Below are 26,667 nucleotides of genomic sequence, written 5' to 3' on the forward strand. Positions count from 1 at the left end.
GCATGGCAGAAAGACACCTCCAAAAATTAATTCTTTACTAATCAATTCATCTGTTCCGTAGTTTATTAATAAATTACATCTTATGGTGCTTAGTTCTATACGTTTATAATCATTCGAGACGTATTCAGCTCAACAAATATCGGTCTTCAATCAAAGTATTGGATCAAGTAGTTTGGTGCGTCCGAACACATCGTCTAGAAAATGTCGTCCTAGAAAACTCTAAGAAATCTGATAAGTTATGGCAATAACTTCAACATACGTATTAATTATCACTTTTTTAGATTTCTATTCTCAGCTTCCATAAATTTAATTTTATTACTATAATTATTTTCAAATATTGTACACTTAAAACGAAAATATATAATACAATTAAAAGAATGTTGTATGCTAGAGATAATTACATTTTTAATGCAATATAATACATTGAGTATTTTTTACAATATATTTTACTTCTCCGAAGATCCAGATAATTTGGATTGCGGACAACTCACGGTGTAGATTGTATGATGTTGCAGTTACTCATACATTATTATTTACTGAGAACAGATTGGTAATTTTATTCGCAAATATTATAATTGGAGGCTACGCATTCGCAACGAACGATTATGTCAATTATGTCGCATCACAATAGTTTTTCTCATTGAAAATTGTTCTATAATATGTTTGATTAATTTTATTTTCATCTTTAGACTCATACAGTATGGTAACAATGTACAAATATACTTATAAATTATATATTTAACTTTATATTACTTTATACTTACAAAGTATATACTATATAATACCTTATATTAATTTATAAATTTTTCCGATCAGCATAGTACTAATAATGTAGTATTATATGATGAATATGTTCTTTGGGTTTTCCTTGGCCCTCGAGAATTTCACAGATTTTGAATGTGACTCTTGGAAAGTGACTGTCATGTTGATATACGAACACGTGAAATCGTGTACCAGAATTCTGCGGCAGGTTCGGTTTACATGGACTTATGAATTTATATTAGTAGTACATATGTGTTAACACAGCGCAAACTGTTAATATATTGTATACGTGGTGATCTAAACATTTCGTGTTACAATAGTTTTGCTATATAAATATGGAAAACACAAAAATATGTATAATACGGATTTTTTTTTTAAATTTTGAATTCAAAAAATTTTATTTATTTTTTTTTCATATAATCTGTCCCGATTGACGGTGTGCATAACATAACATAAGCGTTAAAACACACCTCCTTGACGAGAGCATATCATGCGTATGCACCGTCAAGGTGGTGTTCGACACTATTTATTTAAGCACGTAATGGCTTATTGTTTTTGATATCAAAAAATATTATATTAAACTGGCTAAAAACACTGTTTGCAAGTTTAGGCGAAGGGCATAACGTACTACGAGTATATCGCAACGACATAATCCGATGTGCTCCTCGCCTCTCGGTTCTATATAAAACTTTTGAACAATTCAAACAAATTATTCGAGTAAAAATATAAACCATCTCATCACATCACAATTTACGCAGTTATATTTATAATGACCTGTTTCGCTTTACTTTTGATATATAATTTAATTATAACGTGGTATGCATCGAAAAGCAGTAATGCTTTTGTTAGACAGCACGTGATATCTATAGACGTGCGCACGGAGGATGTCCGGTGTACCTGGACACCCCCGAAATGTAAATAGAGCTCTAAAATTGAAATCTAAGAGTAAGGGAACTGTATTTTTATTGATGATTTTGCCAAAATGAAATGTATTTTATTTTAAAATATTTAGTAAAAATAAATTATATTTTGTAGTAGAAAAACAAAACAAATTTTCTAAATTTTTGTGCAAAAACTTTAATAATATAACAGCTACAATTGATGGCAAAAGTACAAATTATAAATAATTGAAGAAATAATATGAGACTCAAGGAAAACGTGTTCCTTGGGATTAATATACCACAATATTAAATAAAAAATTAAAAAAATTAAGTTATGTTTATTTAATTAATTATATATTATAATTTATTAAATATGCTAATACATTTTTTTTTTATTCTTTACTAGATGTCTCAATGCATTTCAATGATGGTTTTTTCTCAAAACGAATATACATACACACTAAAAATATTTATTTTTCATGTTTTGTTCAAAGCTTTATCATTTAATGTAATAAATCGTGATGTCATCGAAGGAAAAGCATTTCCAAAGAGATCAATTTTAAATAATCAATCTTAATAATCATACAATTTCTCATCATTACTCTTCATTTTTCAACTGAAGTGAAAAGAAAATGTTTCAATTTCTCGTTTTTATTGAAATTCTTTTTCGCCACTACTGAAATAACTATTTTAAAATTTCACGAACTTTTAAAAATGTCAACATTCGACATCTTATTAAGTTACATCCGAATGATAAGTACATTTATATTACATTTAAAGTTCACATAAACTTCGCATTTGACTTTAATGAATTCTTAAATATTTAATAGTTTTTTAAATGACCCACGATTGATTCATCAATTTTAAATATATCACCGAATTAATCAATACTCTGAGAAACTAAGCAAATAAGTTTGTTCAAATCTTGGGCATAATAATGCAAAAACATAGAAGATAAAATGTCTACGCACTACCGAAACCAGGGGCGTAATTAAGGAGGGATAAGGGGGTTATATCCCCCCAGAACCTATATAATATGTATATTTATTATAAATTTATGGCTTGTGAGATTATGTGTATTGTCGTGCTGACATCACGACAAAATATGTTAAATATAATTAATATAAAAATATCTATAAATATGTATGCACATGGAAAATATTGATAATAAGAAACAAAACTGGCAACTACAAATAATAAGCCGAAAAAGTTATATTTTTTTGTAGTTATTATTGTTGAGGTATACGGTTGAAGTTGTAATATAAAATATTATTTGTATACGTAGTGCTCGACGGTTATAACGTTATTATTGTTTTTAAAATATTTTTATTAAATTTAAAATTATTTATTTTACTATAACTGCAATTCTAACTCGTTATAACATTATGGAAAATAAAAAAAATAAATATAATTCTATATTTTTTAATAAAAAAATCTAATAAAGACAAAAATACAGATACTACTAAGATAAGAATGGTACAATTAGATTTATTAAATATTTAGGACATTTAGTAATGAATTACCTAACTATTTTTCTACTAGGTATAAACTATAGATATCTAATAATTGTAAATTTTTCAGGAAATTGAGAATGATCACTATTTATTTAAATTTACTGAATATGGAATTGAAAAAGACAATAATTAAATCATACTAAATCCTGATGATATGATTGACGAATTGGCTAAACAACCAAGAAAATTAGAATTTCTTTTATAAACAATACAAAAAAAGAGCCATATACATTGTGTTATATTACAAACAAAATTAATTTAATATTTTTATAATTATTGTTTTATTTCAATATATTCAATATTTATATTTTGAAGAATTATAATGTAGTATAGATACTAAGAATTTTAAAACAACATTTATTAATACATTTTGTGTACCTATATATTAGTTTAAGGATTTTTGATGAAATAGTACTCCCAGGTACCACTCAGCATTATACTTGAAAATTTAAGTAAATTGTGTGTAAAAAAATGTTTATCCCTCCCTAAGACAAATTCCGAAATACTCCACTGGCCGAAATTTATAGCAAAAAATACCAGTGCACATTTTTGTGCGTTTGAATGTATGGAAAATTAATATTGGTTTTGCCGAATCCCCAAGTCCTAATTATTTTTTCCATATCAATTTAAACAATAATATATTTTTTACACATAAATACAGAGTGTATAAAAAATAATATAAAAATGAACTGTATTATAATACGCAAAAAGATAAGCATTTTCAATAGCAGAATAATTATAAAAATTAATCATGAAACTTCATTGTGCACGCAAAATAAACTTAAATTACTAGGTTACCATATTACATATTAGTAAAGGAAAAAAAAACATTTTCTGATAGTAACTAAAGACTTTTACAATAAAAAACTTTAATATTGTATAATATTACATTGTAATTCAATTCAAGTTCAAAATTATAGATGGACGAATAAGTTATAAATTGTATAAATTGTGAGACAGTATGTCCTACTCATTTATTAATTACATTTCAATTCAATTATTATTTTAGGAAAACCAAATAAACTTGTAATTTTAATCATTTAAAATTGAAAGATTAATTGCAGTTTTATAGCTGTAAGCATTTTGTTTTAATTCAAAAACAGTCATAACGAGTATTATACGCAACTTATCTAATACAATTATAACTTGATCATAAAGGGGAAAATCAAAAACTCATTCGTACCAAAGTTGAGAGATTCACTGGCCAAGTGATAGATGATAATCACCGAAGTCTTATAGCAATATAAAATATAATACCAAATAAATGCCTTGTTTATAATGCATAAATGATTACGTACAAATTTTCCGCCGAGATATATTTCATAAAAAAGCAATACATATTTAACAGTAAAAAATCTACATAGTGTACATTCCGCAAAGTTTACAATTAAACGATTCCAATAAGTTTCAAGCATAATTATTAATCACACGCACTATATTCGTAATATTGTAGAAAAATAACAGCAGTTAACGATACATACACATACATATAACAATGATGCTGCACACGATCTGCAATAGTGGATTACGGTTATAAATGTCTTTACACGTATCGTGTGTACATTGTTATAAAAGTGTATTATGAATATTGGTGTAGTTTCATGGGAAAATATTAGAGCGCTCTTTCGGCGGTATCATACGAGCCTGTGAAGAAACAAATATTAATTATTATTATTATTATAATTATTGTAAGACCGTACACCGGTGGTTGAGAGCACGTAGCGCGCCCGATTTTCAGATACCGGCAATAAAATTAATTTACTCGAAATGCCATACGTAGCGTATAATATGATAACTAATCCCCGGTATTTATTCCGATTAACAAAACGGATACCTACAATAAATTATGCGTGTCGAACGATTGCGTATGCTCGTAATACGCAAGATCATGAAAAAACGATAACGTGTACCAATAAATTATGTTGATTCTTAGCCGTTTATTATACACATGCATAGTAATATCACTGCACATCGCACTTGATCATCATAAAGAACTTTGAAAAAATTATAACGAATATGTTCGTACGTGCGCTTGGATCCCTGATGTCGGAATACGATTACTATTTAATATATTTATGTAATAATATCGATCGGGAAAAAAACTGTTCGTCTCTTCCGCGTAGACGACATATAAAATTATATTAATCTGTACACACAAATTATTGTTGAAGTTTAGTAGAAGCAAAACTATTATAATTTCATCGTGTTTTTTTCCCCAGGTAAAATAATAACAAAACCAATGAAAGAGTTTTAAAATATACGTACTGTTACTATCAGCTATCGATATTTTTCATATTACATACAATACATAACAAGACGTATACAGAGAAAATATAAGTATTTGTGTTGCGATATCTATGCTTATGGATCCGATCGAATTATTCTCAAACACTGATCGACTGAAAATACAATAGTTTATTTTGGAACCTATTCGACTATTTGAATGCCTTCGATATATTTTTAACAAACACGCACACACGCAAAAGAGCCAATATAGATCCCTAAACACTGATATAATCAAAATACGTTCAAATGCACGTTATTGCACACGAGTACACGGTTCATTGTGTAAAAACTCAAATTGACAAATTCTTTTTTTTTTTTTTTTATGAATAATAAGCAACGCTGTTTAAAATTATAACTAAATGAAAATGAAAATATCCTTTTAGTTTCTATAACTCTTAATAACAAAGAGTTAAATTTTTTCAAGAGGTCAAATGTTTTTCGTGATGTAAACGAAAACAAATATTTTCGTCATCAAAGCATGTACAATAAAGATTTCTGGTAATCAACCAGCGACCACGTTACGATTTAATCACGCAAGATGTCCATTTGGGGAAATTAATATTTTTTCATTAATAATCTCAGCTGACAAATGAATCTTCAGTATAATAAGTATTACAACTATATATTTAATTGAAAATCGTTTGTGACGAAAAACAGTTATGCGTATATTTTTTTTTTTTTTTTTTTTTTTTATCAAATTATATTTTTAATAACTGTGCTTTGCATGATAGTGTTAAGATTTGATTTTGGTGTAATGAAAATTAATACTTATTTCTTTTTGCCTGTTGTTTCTATCTGTGTTATGTAAATATTAAATATAATTGGTAAAATTATAATCTAGATGACGATAAAATATACATATCAATAAAGTTATCTAGATAAAAATAAAAATCGACATTTATTATTCATATAAAAAAAGATAATTTAAATACCTATCGCAAAACTGTGCACCAATTTTATTAGTTAATATGTAACACATAAATTTCAAAAAAGTTGTGATTTATGTAACTTTATTAGTCAAATAAATGTTATTTCTAAATAAAATGTCAACAATATTATGATTTATATTATTAAAAATGTAGTATCAAACAACATATTATTTATTTATACATTGATATTTTACGTATTGAACAAAATTTAACTAAATTAAGTTAAATAAACAAATAAATTTATTTTTAATTTTTTTTTTTATATTAATTAATAATAATTATGGTATTTGAAATTCTCATAAAAATATCAAGTAACTAATATTATTTACATAAAAATTAATAAATAAACATTTTACTGAAAAATTATAACATTCTTTTTTATTCCCGTTTTCCCTTAATTTTTTTTTTTTCGTTGTTCTTGACGCTTTTGAAAAATACATTTTAGAATTTTTTTTACTTTAACTCTCCCCCTTAGTATCAACCAGTTGTAATTTTCTATCAATAACTACCTCTTTTATTGAAAATCTAACCACTTTTACTGTTAAAAAAAGTGATAATAAACACAAAATATAGTGTTTCTGAATTGTATATGTATACTACTGTGATGGCTCAAAGAAAATTTCTTTGTAATTTTTTTTCTTTAACATTTTTGTTTATTCAAATTATTTTTAGAATGATATTTAAAATATAAAAATAAACATTCTGGTTGTATTTTTTTGCAAAATTCTCATACGAAACGAGATGCCATATCGTTTTTGCAATTATCACGCTATAAATCAAGTTTTGAAGAAAGAAAAAGAATTCCAAAAAATTCTTCATTCGGTCATCACATTGAAACACTTATACTAGTAATCTTATCTATTTTTTAAAATCACTGTAAATATATTTAAAATAAAACATTCAGTGTACAATCGATATGTTCCTCACTCTGTTTTGAATTTAAAAAAATATTATAAGTTATATTTTATCTAAATGATTTCAAAATATAATTTAGATAACTGCTCATTTGCTTTTTTCCAATTTATATAAATAAAATACAAGATAAAAATGTATCTATTTATATAATTTATGTGAATAAAACACAACACTGGTTACCTCGTGAGTACACTAAGAGGGATGAACAAATATCTGACGTACGATAACATTATATGAACGTAAAATGGGATATATGTTGTCTAAAAGTTTCATTTAATCATCATGCATTTATGGTTCAAACTTGTACCTTTAATGTCTGAAGTTTAGGAATGCATTCTACTACGAGTATTAGTTTGATATTCGTATTAATTTATACCATATTCGTGGGAGTTGAAAATAATGAGATTATAATATTATATTATTATATTATACATCGTTCGTTCTCCATTGTTAAATCCTATGTTTCAATTTTCTTTTAAAACAATATTTCAATATTATTAATTTTAAAATTCAAAATTATTGCTAAAACACAATTTACAGTTTTGATTTATATAGGTATTATTCTTTTGCTGAGCTAATATAATATTTTTCTAAATCATCAATCACAATGTGGTTGATCGGCCGTGTCAACCGTAGTGTTTGCTCAGAAAAATTATTTAATTATATTGCAATGTATAACTAATTATCTCTAATTCTGTTTTTTAATCTATTATCGTTTATATTTATTGTGGTCATTTTACAGGTACAATATAATTTGATTTATCTTTTCGTCCTACTAAGCTATATTTCATTCGTGATAAAATTATGATTGATAAAATAAAATATTCAAATTTTTTAATTTAATATTCTCCAACACTAACCCGTTAAATTATTTGCATGGTAATATAGTGTACATCCTATATAGAATAAAACGATACGTTCTTTCATTGATTGAAATTAACGAATAATTTGAACAATATTATTAAAAATTAGAGTTTAGACGTATGTGTAAAGGACCGGATTTCCGGCAGGACTATTACAATACTATCTATAGGTTTTATACAGCACCAATGTCCTTGCGGTTCTCCATACACAAGTAAATGGATTTATTTTATTTTTCAACAGTAACTATCTAATACTAATAATATATGAATTAGAGCGACTAAAAAAAAAGATTAAACCAATACACTTTAAAGGACCATTGATCTATAAATTTTCGACATACTTAAACATTGTAAGTCGTTTGTTCTCTGTTAGCTTAGTGACACCGAATAAATAAACCACAATGGCTCTTCGTATAAAAATTATAGATGACGAAAAAAAAAAAATTAAAGATGAAAATAAATACAAAGAAGGAATAAATACAATTTAAAATTATTCGGAACGAGTTATTTTGATGATAATTGAATTTATTCTCTCATTTCCATAAATTTTATGCGGGCGTTTCAATTGTTGTGTCATCTCGTTTCAAGTGTGTAAAAATTGTTTTTCCCGCTAACGAACTCCTTTCACTCGATTCAAAAAATAAATTCAAACATTACAATGACTGCTATACTACTCACTTCAGCTGCGATATATGCTGGTATGACACTCAGTAATAGTTGCTCCTGTTGTTCTTTTTCACACTCCAGTTTGATCCTGGATTCGATACATGTTCTGGTGCCCGAAAACATTATCCTGTTGGCTTTGTGGGTCATAAACTTGTAATACCAACCGGTAGAACTGGCCGCCAGCAAAAGTAACACTTCAGCGATCATCTGTGTAAAATTAAATTTTAAAAAGTTTTCATCATGATTTATTCATGATATTATTTATGATTGATCATTACTAATTAATACTACATCTAAAAAAAAATTAATATCATAATTAATGTAGTTTTTTTATGTCTTAATTAAAAATTATTTACTTCAAATAAAAGCAATTTTATATTTTCATTTGGATCTCTAAAAGAAATGTGGAAAAACCTATACTGTTATTAAATAAATCATTTTCATACATTTACAAAATTATGTAACTTAGCTATATTTTGGTAATGGCTTACATCAGCGGTTCCCAACCCATGGGCCGCGAGCAGATGGTACTGGGCCGTGAACCATTTTATATTAACATTACTTACATATATGTATTATTAAAATATTAAATATCAGCAAGTGAAGAAGATTCGTTGATTGAACTTTCATGTGATCAGATTCTAAAATCATTTTTTAAACTACAACATTATTACCATTCTAGTTAAATATTCGGCAGGACTTTCCAGAAATTTCTAAAATTTCACTTAGAAACTTGATGGGCTATATTTTGACAACCTGTGTGTCCATGTAAACGAGATTTTTCTACTTTAATTTTTGTAAAAAATAAATGTAGGAATAAATTGAACTTTGAGTGATTTAAGGCTAAAAATTTTCATTTTTAATCCAGATATTGATTCTCTTGTGGGTGACAATCCAAAATTACAATAAATTGTTTAACTCTTGAATAATCAGGTAAATCAATTTGGTAAAAATATTATTTTTTAATATTATAAACACTTCATAACAAGTTTTATATAAAAAATAGACTTTTTTTAGTTTTGCTTTTCTCTTTTTTTACTTTTAAGATACGAGATATTCGTAAAAATTATTTAAAATATGACTTACTTAGGTAACATGAAATGTGCTATTTATTCGGAATAATATTTTTATTTTTTCGTTTTTATTACAGAAGGGAATTAAATTAAATGTCAATAACAAAAGAGTAACCGTCATGGACAATTTTTATTTATAACTAAACACAAAAATCTGTTGGGACCTATAAATTACATTAACAATAGTGTATGTTATAATATCCATTGTCTTCTTTTAGAATAACCAATATTCCTTTAACTCGGGCGTTTTTTTTTTTTTAAATATACAGTACGCTGTGCATGGTGTGACATATTTTGATAATAAATAGAATGACGAGATGATTTTTTTTGAGCCTATGTGTGTGGTATTTAATAATAATTTTTTTATTATCTTACCCGTTTTGCAGTGTTCAGTTTAAAGCTGGTACCCAAAGGGTTTGTTTTCAAAACAAATGCACAGAAAAAACAGTTTTTCAACAAAAATGGTTTTGAAATAGCACGTGAAAACTTGAAAATAGTGCGAGAAAATCCTCGTTATCGTTATTCTAATAAACCAGAATATTTCAGTACATTGTATTGTATTTAATCTAAAGCACACAAGGTTTCTCTTAATATATATATATATATACATACACACATATATATAGTAGCTGTAGTTAAGTTTTACGAGGCTTGCCGAAGGGCAAATACGAAAAATGTCAATGAAAATATAAATATTACCAAAGGACAAAGAAAAAGCGAAACATGCATATTTTAAAATATCCAACACTGTAAGTACAAATAAAAGAAAGATAGCTGTTCAAATTGGGGCAAACAATTCTTGAAGTCAGGTACATCTGTATATGCTATTAATCAAAATTAAATTTTCTATTAGGTTGGTAATAGTCGACGAGAACTTATATATATATATACATTTATATACAATTAGTTAATTATTTATTCTACGTCGTTGTCATTAAAAAATCGAATGCAACGTGTAACGAACATCAGTATTTAATTATTGAATTGTAAACACGGCTACAACTCATCGACAAATAATAGTTCAAATTATAAAATTGTAAAATAAAAAAAAAATAGCGTAGTATACTGAATTAAAATTTGACTGGCACAAGAATGAAGTGGAATGATTTTATGTTGTAATTTTAAAATGAACGATATTCCTTTTGCTTGAATCTAGCCAAATGTTTACATGTCAATCAATATTAATAAAATAAATTGCAATATGAACTATAACTTAACAAATATAATATTTAATTGAATCATTAGACAATAATTTATCATGATTTACTAATATCAATCTAATATGAGTTATTTAATATAAATATGGATAATAGACGGAATACTTTGTAAACAAAATTAAGATATATTAATATCTTAATTTTAATAATTGCAATATGATGATTGGTTGAATCAGTTTTTGTGGTATAATAAATCATGGAAAGGATCATATAAAAAATGGGAGAATTGTAATATTATTAAAATTACTTATAATTACGAAATTGTGATAAAATTGCAATTGACAGGTAATATTATACATCAGCTAATCAATTACTAAAGAATTTTTCATTTATACTTTTACTGCTGTTGTAAATCACGCTAAATAATTTAAAAATGAATATAAAACCAAAAAATAATAATAATTACTTACCACGGTTATATTTTTTTCTGTTGTTTATACTACTATATCGATGTGTATATTGTGTACCTACATATTATGTTGCTGCTGATATTATATTGTTTTCACGACCGAATGACCTTCTTTGTCATTTATAAAATATTTTGCGAGAAAATTAATTTTTTGTAATTTAAATATAGAACTAACTTGTATAAAATTATATTTTTTCAAATCATGACACTGAACAAGACGTTATATAAAAATAGTTTTGTACGTGAATAGTGTTTAGAGCACGATTACATTTATTTTAAAATTATTGAGTTATAACTTATTTTAATTATATTTTTTAAAAAGCATAATTATGCCATACTTAAATATATAATAACAATAAAGTTAATTTTAACATGATGTTGGATGAAGATACTTTTTTTACACCAATTGTAAAAAAAATATTCTCATCCTGATAGGCTTATGAGAATGATTTGTTATCAACGAGAATTTAATATTAATAGTTTTTACTCTTTTTTTTTTCTAGTCAAAAGTGAAATTACATCATTTACATATTATACATTTTACAAATATCTGCAGAATCAAATACTGGCGATAAAAAAAAAAGTAAAAACACAATAATATGATTATATTCACGTCATTGACAATTATATTAAAACCCGTGGTTATATGTAGCTTACAATGTGTTTTATATACATAAATATTATAAATTGAATAGAATATAGTATCGGCACTCTGGTACCTACTATTATAATATATTTAATGCGATGTTAAATGGTTATACTTATCCAATTTTATAACTTATTATAGGTACTCAAAAAATATTGAAATCTTTATTAAGGAATATGTTTTATCTTCAAACCGATATTAAACATATAATTAATTTCAAATGTTGATTAAATATTTTCGAATTTAAATATTCTTTATTGAATATTTAATAAGCTTTTATTAAATATACCTATGCTGTGTGGGATATAACAGATCCTAGAAATTGTGTGTACGATAACTGATGAATCAATCGACTAACAATTCTTCTCTGTAAAATTATATTGGCATTATAAAAATAAAATATTTTATCAAAATTAATTTATAAAATAATGGACTCAAAGAATACATTAGGTTTTTTTATGGACTCAGAACATACATAGAGGTTTTGGAAAAAATCATGAGCGTGGTAACGAAAAAAAATTTACCCTATGTGTCTATCGGTCAAATATTTTGAATCTCCTTGTAAAAAATGGACTCAGAACATACAAGTACAAATTACTATCATGGATCCATAGAAAGGTATCTATAATAAATATCTCGGGATCCACAAATATTCCAACAACGTTATCGAAATCTAATAATTCAATATAATATTATCGAATGAATTGTTACAACAAGAATCTAATATTAGCACATTAAAAACGTTTTCGATATTAGATACGCTAAAAGTAAGAAATAATTGTTTTAGTTAAAATAATCTTTTATTTTTTGGTTGGATATTAAATACCTAATATTTTAAAATTGTCTAGTAGAACATTTTTGATGAAAGGATGAACTCTGGCCAATCGATTATAATTCACACAACGGTAAAATTGTATTTTAATTACGTCAGGCTCGTATATTATTTCTTATTCGTGTGTCGGAATTCTTTTTTTGTTAGGTCAACACTTATAAGGCAATTTGACATGACTGAAATATCTATCATATCAAAATGAATGCTATAACTATTTTTATGTTTCTTATTTCTACTACTCAAATCTTATGTTACTAGAATCCTTGGTTTATAAATAATCATGTAAAATATTCAAGTTTTTATTTTCAGAATGAATTTTCCGTGATAAAATCATTGATATCCTGTTTATGTATTAATTTGCTCTCAAATGAAAAATGTTGAGATAAGTTAAGATAGACGATCAGACTGCGTCCTTTCAAAGGCAATTGTTGAATCTATACCAAGATCTGCTACACTTGGGAATGATTGAAAGCAAAATTCATTCTAGAGCAATTTACACGTAAATATAATAATAATAATTTATTGATATTAGTTAACATTATTATCAAAGACATTAAGTTCAGTATGTGTAGACACTTAATCTATTTTTTAACATTTATATTATTATAATTACATTCTGCATTTTAATGAACGTATTGAGGTTTTAATTAAATGTATTTATTATATTCAATAAATGTAGATAAACATATTCTTATTAAAATTATAAAATTTGATTTTTTTTTTTTCGAGCACATAAAATATATCCGTTGTATAATTTTAGATTTATTGGCAAGTTATACATGAAGAATATGTTACCGTCCCGAATTATATATGAGACTATTTAAACTAATCGGACGAGTACGTAGAAAACGTGTGCTATTTATTAATAATCGTTGGCGAGAAATTGGAACAAGTAATAGTATATTGAAATTTCATGACTATCGAAATCGACCGTCATAACGGTCGTAGTTTTATCAATTAGTCGTCTAGTCTCAACGAAATTACGGAGAAACTCAAACTACCGTTTACTTCAGCGGTGGTTCCCAACGTGTGGTACACGTATCACAAATGGTACACGGAAAGCTCCTCGTTCGTTGGCGGCATCGGCGCAGCACCAAACGTGCGCAGGAACGTGGACGGTTGGCCGGTGGAAGCGTACCTTGAAGATTGCAACATCGAGGATGTCAGCATACCTGGATATAAATGACGACGGGTTCGTCTCCGACTGTTCGATGGACACCAGCAGTGGTATTTAGGTGGTATGTGGTAACGCTTTTTTTTTAATTTTTATAATTATTATTATTATTAAGATTATTACTACTATTCGACATTATTTGGTTTAATCGATATAAAACAATTTTATGAACATCATCGACATAGGAATAGAATGAAATCCTGAAGTTTCTTTCAACAGCTCAGTAATCCCCCACTCAAGGGAAGCTAAATACCTTGATCTCCTACTCGAAAGGAGACTTACCTGGGGCCCCTATCTCAAAAGCAAAAGAAAACAACTTAACTCCCGCCTACACCTAATCAGACCTCTCCTCAAATCCAATATGAACTTATCCAACCGTCTACTTTTATACAAAAGTCTCCTACAACCAATATGGTCTTACGGTATAGCTCTCTGGAACATTGCCAAACCCTCAAACCTCAGGACAATTCAAGCGTTTCAATCCATCTGCCTCCACATAGTCACTAAAGCCCCATGGTACGTCACAAATGCCGCTCTACACGAAGACCTCAATGTCCCATCCATCAACCAGACTGTAGCCAATTTCTATTTAAGACTCCACTTTAAAATGCAAAGCCACCCAAACCAACTTATATCTCAACTTCACTCTAATACACTTCCAGGTAACCTTACCCGACGCCTTAATCGGAAATTGTCTAGAGATCTTCTCAACACCCAAAATTAATTTAAGATTCATGTAAAGGTAGCTCTACTGTGAGATTCCCTTTTCACCGTCCCATCACTATCATTCCTCCATCAAATTTACTCATTGTACATATAATAGTATAGAGTGTAAATATTCAATAAACGATATTTTATTTAAAAAAAAAAAAAAGGAATAGAATGAACGTAGAAGACAACTCAAGAATTAAAGTTATCATATGTGTTACTTTGTTACTTTTTGTTACTTTGTTATTTTGGTATTGTACATAATACTTTTTGAATATCATTTTACGAGAAAATTTTAGAGTGCGAAGTATAATTAGATATGATAGAGATAGTATACGCCCATAAGGATGTCTTGATTTCAAAATTATAATAATAGAAAAAAATACGTAGTGGAAATATATTTTTTCATTAATCACTCAGTTAACGGTAACTCACTTTTATTTGAAAAATAAGGAATTTATAAGTATTTGCATTTGTTTTTTATTTGTATTTGCATTAATGTAATCGAAAAATCATTATGAACAATGAAATAAGGTTAGGAGAGTACAAGTATACTATATAAAACAATATAAAACATATATTCGAATTAAATTATTGGTAAAACGAGTTTTAATTAATTATGAAACATGTTCTGTGTAAGATATGTGTAATATAAGCAGAATACTTCAAACAATGACACCGTTAGTTAAACAAATAATATATACAATACAGGTGTGAAATTAATAATGATAAATCATAATTATTTATTTCAAATAAAAAGTTACAAAACACTGCAACATTTATGGGATAATAACGGTTATTGGCAAAATCGAAAATAATTTTTTTCATGGTAATAAAGAAAAAATAACTGTAGAAATGTAAAATATTCATTGAATGCCAATATCAACGTATTCTAGGGATAGTTATTATTTTCAAAATAATTTAAGCTTTTTGTGTTATATGAAGGTATTTGAAATTTTCATGTTTTATTAATTTTTTTTTCTTTTGTAAAACGTCGATAAAATAGTTGGAAAAAAAATTTAACACAAAATTCCTCATTATATATTTTTCTTCGAAAATTATCAGTCACTATTTTTGAAATTTTGGCCTATTAAAATGTAAAATACAATGTTTATTTGCATCATTTTGATAATTTTGTAATTTTTAATGCATATTTAATTACTTTTCTAATGTTTCTTAATGCGCATATCATACATTTTTTTAGAGCTACACGATTATAGCAATAAGTTAAACATTTTCACTAGTTTTTCATTTTAATTTTGATTAATTTCCTTCTCTTATTGCAGATTTTATGACTGATAAACAATAAATAATTCAACTGATAAGACTCCAACTTTTACCAAGTTATATTTCAATGGCAAACTGGACCAAATATTTTGATTTTTAGTAATGTATAATTAAAAACTATTCTAATAATCATGTGTATCATGTTTTAATGTTTATAATATATTATTATTTTAAACATGTTCAAATTGTTTTTCTGGCCAAATAAGTATATTATTATTATAAAATTCTATCAGGCTAACAATTTTACTTGATCGAATTTTGTTTTAAGAACAGCAATGAAATTATCGAAAGTAGAATGACTTTCAACTTCTTTTTTTTTCAAACTCACCCCAGGGTTAAATATATATAAATCAAAACTAAAAAAATCTTGTAATATTATAATTAATATGACAATATATAATTTAAAATCGCTTTTCTAGTAGCCAATGAGACCCGGTGTAGTCGCTCTTTCAGCACACCTCTACGAGTTGCACATAAAATTATCACTGCGCTTATATCATTACGATGCAAACGTGTACTTAACATAATAAACATAATGATATAACAGATCCTACGCACCTGTTTGACGTGCTGCACACTCGGTTCCCATTGGATCTCGACGAGCAGCGACGTGACGTGCACGGCCACCGTGGCCGCGGTGGCGAAACACGATACGGCTACGTGGGTGGGCACCATCGAATGCGTGGCCACCAGCACCGGAAACAGTGAGTAGATGGCGTGCGCGTTACCGCAGCCGTACAGGACAGCGGCCGCGGATGCAGCCACCGTGGCTGCGGACAGCACGGCCGCGGCCGGCTTGGAGTTCAGCACCGCGGGAGCAGTCTGCGTTAGCGCATACGCGCAGGCGAAAATCAGCCACGCGACGCCCACCGACACCAACGGCGATCTTTCGGCGGATTTGGCCTATGGGAAAACATTGAAAAAAAAAATGTAAACAAATTAGAAGATACAACCCGTTTAAGATACTCGTGCCAAACATCTAACACTGTTGTGCACTGCTTTCAGTGGTGATTATTTGTAAATATTTAAAAGCAAAATGAACGATGATCGGAGTGTCAAATGTTAATCAAACCTTTGATTGATTATTATTATTCGCAATAGTATTACAATTATTTTTCTGATAGTCACGCTTTAAAATTTGAAAGTTAACAAGTTGGCATACCTATAGTGAATTATCCTACATAATTTGTTAGGTGCGCTTTTCAAGTCGTTCAAATAACTTATTTCATTCGAAATAAATATAAACATTAATTTGAATGACATTGTATGGTATTTTATTTGAATATGTATAATCTTGAACAATAATGAAAAAAAAATCAAAATCAAATGGTAACGTCGATGTTCAATTCCAAAACCAAACGAATGAAACACTTACGCAGATTAATTATCATAGGAATATTAGATTTCAGAAATTGTTGTCAAAAAATGGGTTATTCTCTGTCATACACTCAAGATCTTAAATGGTAAGAAGTCTTATCATGTGTTATATAATAATTAATGTGGCTGCGACCTAATACAATGAAAGAATTCGAAAAACAATTTTGATTCCCTCTCTACATCGTTCTGACTCTGAGGCGATTATTTTTTCTTGTTGATCATAAAAATGTTATTAAAAATAAAATTAATACACTTGACTCTCCGCTTGACTTTTTGTTTATCATTATAAAGACATTAAAGTGTAGATGGAAATATATAAATATTAAATTTTCACAAAACATTAAAACTAAGGTATCAAAAAAACAATTTTACAAATATTTTCGGAACGTCGGAATTACTACGAACATTAATTAAACGAAATTAGTCAAACATAAATCTACTTATTTTCTATTCAGTCAGTTAGACTCCACGTAAAATACAACCGAGTGCACAGCTATACCGTTTAGAAAAATTCGGTGTGCCCGGCAATTACTCGATAGCCGAGTACTCGATACTTAAGACCCAGCCTTTAAACGGTACCCGTCGTAAATCTAAATTTTTGCCCGGCCTTATTCGGTACCGGCTTGATACATACATTTTTACCTCGACCAGTTTTAAGTACCCGGTTTAAAACATCTAACCGGAACGTTTCTGAAATACCTTAATTATCTAACCCATTAAATATAATTCATAATTAAAAAAATACACTAATTAACAACAAATTACATCGTTTTTGATAAACATATATAAAGCTATCTGCTAAAAGTATGTTATACAACCAAAAAATTGATTTCGAATATGGTGTTCATACATTTTTACAAACGTAAATCGATTTTTATTACCATCAATGAATGTGTTTATCCAGGCATGATTTTGTATGAGCACTTCCTTCGTGATTTCAGTTAAAAAAAATAATTATCAATTTGGCAATTACCCACGCATTATATTATGAAAGCTGATGCTTATTCTCCTATCGAAAATCAGATTTTCTGCCAATAAATAAATAAAAATGTAGTGATTCCCGAATTGTAAATTCGGGATTCTACTAAACTTTTTAACAGTTACATCTAAAAAAGCATTATAGTCAATCACACGGTTCAAGAGCAAATACGCGTTCTCGGTAGATTACACTACAATACAACGAAATGAATTCTATCGAAAACCATCAAGAGCTTCAACTGTGCATACAAATGATTCCATTAACAAATTTAAATATAAACTATCAACTCCGCTTTTATATATTATCGCATTTTCGATTGCGTGGACAGTGTGTACATTAAAACGTATATGACGTGTTGATGTTTATTACTATAACATTAAAAATCGGTGGCCAGCGAGTTGTTTCCTCTCCAAATCTAGGTCGATCGTGCCAAGTATAAACTCATCATTTTGCATTTTGTTTAACAATCGGACGAGCTGTGAATATTCTTGATACGTAAAGAAAACAAAATTCACCGCAGCTTTTCGGGAGTGCTTTTCACCGACGTGTTATCATTGCCGTATTAGGTATATATCGTGTATAAAAAAGTATTCTCCTCTTGCCTGAAGCGGGTTTTCGAATTCGTCATCGTTGTGTTTCAATTTCCCTCCGAAATGTTTTTAAGAACAAATAAAAACGTACGTCGGCAGAAATCCACCGTGTCGTAGAGAAGACATGTGTTGTTATATGCGAGAGACGGATTTGTTCGTTGCCGTGCTCGTGCGAACGCATTCACAAAATTACGAGCCCACGCAATCTGTCCGTTGGCGGGCTCAGCAAGCTAAACCAACTCGAAATGACGTTAACGTGAAATCTGAGAAGTCGAGTTCGCGAGTCATGTGCACCACACGTATACGATTACAGCTACCGTGTACCCGACGATATACGATCAATAACGTATAACAATATGATTCTATGAGTGTGCGTAAGGGTATTGGAAAATTTTGTCGTGATCGACTCGCGTGAAGTTCGTGAGGGTGTTTTTTTATTTTTTTTTTTATCTCGACGAAAAACGTAGGAGATTTCGACGGGACGATGACACCACGACACGTAAAAGTCGGTCGTTCGTTTCGCGGTGACGGAATATAAGAGAAAAAAAACACGACTCATCAATTCGTAAAACATATTGACACGACCACTCTCCGCAGCACCTGATTCCGGAACGTCACCTGTGCTCAGATATACCATCCCACCGTCGTCGTGTTCTGCACAGACCGTGTCAAACTAGGCAATCTTTCATGGAACGTTTTCATTTTCAGTCAAAATTAGTTAAAACTACGTAGTCACCGTACTATTTGAAGATATCACCATGTCTTTGAGGGTGACTATTGATGATGGCCAATAAGTGATGCTCGACCAGTGAATTAAACGACATCAATAAACGCAGGCACCTGGATTTAAAAAAATTTAAAAATTTAGGATAAATACTATTATTATCATCAGCAGATTTCCTAGTAACCTGCATTACTTTGTATTCGTCGAAAAAACCGAAAATAATTTTGTATTGTAGTACAATTTTGAAAACGTATTTAACTTAAATAATTTATGCATTCTTTAGAAATCAGCGTATATACTATGCATGATGCACTCTCCTGACGAAATTCCTGGCGACTCCTATGTCAATCAATTAATTATTATAAATACAAATCGTTTTTATCCAAAGCCTATTTAAGTATAACAGACATTTTAACTGTGTTTGGATGCACTATCTTATGAATAATTTTCTTACTATACTCGTATTAAACCGTCTTGAGTAAAAAAAGTACAAAATAGCGTTGCGAAATGGTTATTTTGCGTTACACACAGCGTAATCGAATATTAATAAAAAAAAATAACAATTTAATTACTATCCCGCGTTACAGACGTTATATCTTCAATTTATAACAAACGCATTATCAGTCATGATTTATAATCAGAAATTGATTTTTGTACACATTCGATTTCGTAGCACATGATAAGATTTTCAGAGGAAATCGTAATTTTTTTCAAGAGTGTTTGCCATATATAGCTAAACCAGTCAATTTAGGGCCAGTAAGAAAAGTTTTTTTTACTTCCTCGTAATGAATTTTAATAAAAGACATAAGACATTATAAAATTATGATTATTATAATGTAATCTGTAATGATTAAATAATACTAATTCCGTTTCAATTTTATAATTTAAAAGTTATTTATTATTATGTTTATGTGGTTATGTTGTATAACGAGCAAATGTGTAAGCTTTGTTAACTTTTATATAATAGTTGTATTTGTTGTGAATTGACTGCTATTTGTTTATTTCAAAACAATTACCGCGAACGAAAAAGAAAAAAAACATTTTTATTAATTTTACGTTGTACGAAACCCCATAAAATCGTTACGTTATAATAGAAATGTTTAAGACTTCAACTTTTACGGTAAAGTTTTTTTTTTAAATCACTTTTAATTATATTCGAATATTTAACTTAAGACATTTATTAACAGTTTTGAGCCCAGTTAAAAATATTTTTTCTAGATAAAGATAAAGATAGTATATCAAAAATCTATTTCGATAAAGATAAAAATAAACCTAACTAAAATTATCTTTATAAAATATATAAGATAATCTTAATAAAAGCTGATATATTCTTAAAAAAATAATGGTTTTATATTAAACTGTCAAAAAAAGAATAAAAAAAAATTATCAGACCTACCATAAGTAAAACATTTAGTATACGTTTGAGGCGTTTGAAATGTGGCTCGATTTTAAAGTATTTCATTTGGTTGGTGGACATAAATCTCGTTTCCATAAGTTTTTAACAAATAATATTGGATGTTAGTGTTGCACTGTCAAAACGTGTAAGTGTTTTGTAAAATTAAATGTCTTAACTCTGTAAGTGAAATTTTTAATGAACATAATTATGAACTAATATCAGTAAAAAAATTCATTAGAAAAAAACTTACTAATAATTTGAAATTAAAGCAGTTGATAATATATTTACTAGAACATCAACCATTTTACATAGTGAACTGAAAAATTATTATATTAAAAATATAGCGTTTTGAGATATTTTATTAATAAAAATAATTATATAATAATGCTCAATATTCAGTGTTACTCAAATCGCCAACTATATTATCAGAAATTTATGACACTTTCATGAATTTAAAATTTAAGACAGTTAAAAATGAAAATTTTTTGTTAGTGAATAATAACGAAACAAATATATTAGATTTTTCCTAATTTACATACTTTTTGCAGTTTGAACACAATATTTGTACGGAATAAAGACGGAAATAGACGGTATCTATTTTTAAAAGTTGCACATAATTATTTTATCAACTATTTAAAATTCATAGTGTGCTAAATAAAAACTATATCCCACTTGTTTATTTTTAACTGCCATCAGTTAATTAAGTGTCATACTGATATATTTCAGCATTTAGTAGAAACATTTAGAAAAAGTGACATGCAATTCAACCCTATTCGACTGTAAGTTGAGTTTGTATAGGCTATACAAGCTGCTGCAATTACTGTCTGGTTTTCTATTCAAGTAAAGGGATGTAGATTCCACTTGGAACTAAGTCGGCACAGAAAAATCTTACAACTGTTAGTACTTATAAAAAAAAAAAAAATATTTAAATATATAATATTTTAAAACACTTTTTTGATTTTCCTTTCTTTAATCCACAATATTTTGAAAATTATAGCAATACAACCACAAGATGCTCAAGTATTAGAATTCACGGACTATGTATTAAGATCATATACAAAAAATGACGCCGACTTTTCACCAGAAATATAAGCAGAATATTTATCAGCGACAATACGTACGATAGACAGTTGCAAATCATTAAATCATTCCATGGAAATTAAATAATTCATTTAATTTTTCGCACCCTTATATTTTTAATTTTATAGATATTTAAAAAAATAACCAAAATAATACTTATAGCGTTACGAAGTCAGGACTCAATGAACAGAATAATAATTAAAAAAAAAAAAAAAAAATAGAAAAATTGAAAACTAAAAATTAAAAAATTAAAAATCAAGTTTAAGATTATTATTAAGATAATTTTCATTCAAAGTGTTCTTGATTTAATATAGAATTCTAAATTATAATAAATAAAAAAGAATAGTAAATAAAAAAGCGCTATTATAAAAACCAAATATTTTTAATAGTCCTAAGTCTGATAAAATGGGAAGGAAAATATTCAGGATGCAATTTACATATGTATAAAAATTCACGGGATGCAATTTACATATACCTAGAAAATGTTTGGGACGAAATGTACAGTCACCTTTTCAATTATATTAATTTTAACTACACATTTTAATTATTTAATATCGCAGCTACCCAGGCGACACGAAGCAAAATCCCCAAGTCCCCGAAGCCTTAAAAATATTAATTAAATATTATACTTAAAAAAAAAGATCTAGATAAGATAATAGATGATTTATATTTTTTCTAGATAATAATCTTGATAAATTAATTTAGATAACAGCGCATATTATAGACACAATATTTTTTAAATGATATGTATTTTAATACTACGATAACAATACGAGTTTCATACTTACATTATAAAACGTAATTAACATGACCAAAGTAACAGTGCACACAGCCAAACCAATCGAAGCGAACGTTGTGAATAGCGACTGTTTGAGTCGAATACGATATTTGTGATAAAGCTCTTCTAAATCCATTTTGCTATAAAAAATAAATAAATAAATAAAAATTATAATTTAGTATTTGTAAATTTATAAAAAATAACCGATTCCATATTTAAATAGTTTCAAACCGTAATGAGTACAATATTTAAGTGGGCAATACTGTGAAAACTATGTCCCGTGATTCGAAGCAAGAGAGAAACGTTTGATTTTTTCATCTCGTATAATTACAATGAATACATAACGCAAAACGGTGAATAATTTACATGCTTATTAATAACATTCAATTCAAGAAGTAGTGTAAAAACACTCGACGGTTTACTACTTAGCTGTAGAAAATGTACATAGTTTCAGCAGAAACAAGTCGGTTCCGTTCGAGTTTTCACGTTGTATTATTAATTGAACGTGGACTTATGTTATTTGCGTTAAAGTTGATGTATTACGAATTTATCATCGGAGGTTGATATTAGTAAAAATATCCCCAAGAAAAGTGACTGTTCAGACAGAAAGGGTTTGGTTGTGACGTTTAAATTATCCGCGATTTAAATTCTTTAACGAAATGCTTTACTTAGATCACGTCGTGTCACACGAGTTTGTTGACAACAGGAAACTTTGTTTAAATCATATTAATATTATCAAAATAATATTAGTTACTACAATAGTGTTATAATAACCCCGTTTCCTGATACATTTATTTGATTTGAGTATCAGAATTCATTGAGGATTTCAAAGCGGTTGGCTAAAGCCGCGCATATACTAGACCAGAACCGGCCGAACCAAAAAAAATCAAAATGCCGATTTTATATGTGAGTGCATACACTTGTACCGAACCGATAACCCGAACCAAAATTCGGGTCGGTTCGGATTTCAACCGTTCAAACATGTTTGAATTTTTCGGTCGAAAATTAGTGGTACTATTCTATGTATAGGTCCTACCTCTTGATTTGAGACGTTGATAATAAATTAAATATTGTGGTCATATCACATTTGGTGTTTTAATAACATCGTTGTGTACCTATTACCTAGTACTTACTATGTCCTAGTATTAAGTACTTTAGATATATCTTAAATCGTGATATTTTAGTATATATGTTTAGAAAACGTGCGTTTATCTACAATTTTATCGACCGTTTCACATAGGTTTTTCGATAATGTAGTCGTACTAACTCGTAAGTATTTTAGTAGTTGTAAATACATCGCACGTGAGAGTTGCACACCATGCACCGCATTCGTCAACTGTCGAAAACTGATTGTAGAAAATACAATACGTGGTTTACTCTAGTTATTATCATAAGTCACGACATAATATGATTATTTAATTATCTATTTAGCTATTAACTTTGTTTTCGGAACGAAAATTCGGGGACACTCAATGCAGCTATACCCGAAAAAATTCGGACCGAATATTTTTCGGTTCGGTCGGTCCGGCCGGTTCGGGTCTAGTGTATGCGCGGCTTAAGGCTAATACGAGATACCGAAAAATAGAAACTAAATGTACTATGAAATGGATAAATCTATTTTTAGTTTATAGAAAAGGTCTAGACAGTTATATTTCTCATGGGGTCATTAAATCTAAGACTTTTATGATTCAATTTTTTGAGGCTATATATAATCGGTATATCCCGATTTAAATGCGGTGGTTTTAATCCATTATCAAAATACCATTGATTAATCAAAAAGTCTATACAATATACGTTAATAGTTAAACAAAAAAATAATACACTCAATAAAACTGCAATAAAACTATGTTGTTCATACATTTTTTTTTCTTACCATGTGACATAATCAAATACAAAACACAATATATGTGACGCTTGCCGAGTATAAATGGTTCTTCTATTCTGGGTTCAATGAATATATATAATGAACAAACTATTAAATAATAAAACCATGCTAAAAAAATTACTGCAGTATCTCATAATATAAAGGACGGTATTTTATAGAGGTTTTTCAATTTTCTCGTCATAGTCTACCTAAGTTAAAAAATTCTAATTCATTTTTCTACAGATAATCTCAATAATACTTGTCTTTTTTTATGAAATAAGAACCTATCACACGGATTAAAATGTTCTAACTATTTCATGCTATTCGAGCTTTTCAAGAAATACCTAACTTTGCAATAATTCTTCATCGTTTTTTTTTATATATTTATACAAAACAAAATTGACTAACAAAAACAACTATTCTAGATGATCAAAATACAAGTTTATAAAATACATTCATCCCACTCGTTTTTCGCTATCGCAATATCTTGTTTCTCGAGAAACAAAGTGATAAAGATTAAATAACAAATTTATAGCTCTTCCTACACATTACAGGAAACAACTTTCTTCTTTTTCTTTTTTTTTGATTTTTCATATTTTACTAAAATCAAATACCGTACGTTTGCTATGATCGAAAAGTAATAAAATATTAAATTTGAATACAACTAAATGCCTACCAAAATTTAATATCTACATCTACTTTAATAACAATCAGCATAAAAATAAATCGATGAGCTTATAGAAGTAAAAAATTTAATATATTAAAGAATATATTTCTAATAAGATTAGGTTATGTATTCATTCGGCTTAAAATTTTTGTCTTACTAATTATTGTAATTTTATTTTTCTGGGATATTCTTGGTTTATTTTTATACAAAATTACAATAAAAGTTTTTAGTATTAATAAAAAAAATAAACACTAAGCTCATTGAATGGGTCACAGCTATTTTGCTAATTACATTTTTCACATAATTATTCACAAAGAAAAGGAAGGCAAAATAGTATACAAATAGTTTTAACCATTAAGAAAACAATTACGAGTTGTTTCTGTAGACTTTTTTTATCTAGTTATAAAATTAATATAAAATTATTATATAATTAATACACTTTAATTGCGAACCAAATATTTCTATATTGTTTCTAAAAATGTTATGCATCTTATCTAATACTTCAGTATTACAGTAAAGTAGTGGATTCAATGTCAAGGAAAAAAATGGGCAATTGTCACATCAGAAAAATAGCATATTCTTCACATTCTGAAATATAGCAAAATTTTATATATGAAATTTTTATAAATTTATTTAATTTAAATTGTTATTTTGAAATTTAATTTTTCTTTCGATATATTATCAATGCAAATTTTTCTTGTGGATATAAAAAATAACGCTATTGAATTTTTACATAGTGAAATTAGTATGTTTAACTACTTTCAAACCAAAAGTTAAAATATCACAATTCAATTATAATATACAGTGACAGTTTCTCACAGATATAATATAATCGTACAAATCCTAGTCAGTTTTATCAACGTGAAAATGAATAAATCGTATAGGCCAAAGTAATTACATGTGTATAATAATGTCTGAAAGATTTTACTCGTTCAGAATACAATGAACATACATAAAATAAAATATTATTTTATTATTATTTATTAAAATATTATAATAATAATACTTTTTGGAGCAATAGATTTGACCCAATAAAGATGTTTTCAACTG

At 27.8% G+C, this 26,667-nt stretch overlaps 1 protein-coding gene across 4 annotated transcripts in view; it reads right to left on the reverse strand.

Moving 5' to 3' along the window:
- The window catches only part of LOC112694040 (adenylate cyclase type 2), a 129,785-nt gene that overhangs the window by 54,447 nt on the left and 48,671 nt on the right, over positions 1-26,667 (reverse strand). The window contains exons 1-4 of one of the 4 annotated variants that reach the window (XM_025569372.1): positions 23,097-23,183; positions 19,845-19,948; positions 16,721-17,065; positions 8,829-9,023 (exon numbers count right to left, since the gene is read on the reverse strand). In XM_025569372.1, coding sequence (XP_025425157.1) covers positions 8,829-9,023; positions 16,721-17,065; positions 19,845-19,868 — 564 coding nt within the window. In that variant the 5' untranslated portion in view covers positions 19,869-19,948; positions 23,097-23,183. Of the gene's footprint in view, positions 1-8,828; positions 9,024-16,720; positions 17,066-19,844; positions 19,949-23,096; positions 23,227-26,667 lie in introns of those variants that run through there. The other 3 variants (XM_025569371.1, XM_025569370.1, XM_025569373.1) reach the window with 3 other exon arrangements.

This window comes from Sipha flava, unplaced genomic scaffold (genome assembly GCF_003268045.1).
Source record: "Sipha flava isolate LNK unplaced genomic scaffold, YSA_version1 121_pilon_pilon, whole genome shotgun sequence".
Classification (NCBI taxonomy): Eukaryota; Metazoa; Arthropoda; class Insecta; order Hemiptera; family Aphididae; genus Sipha; species Sipha flava.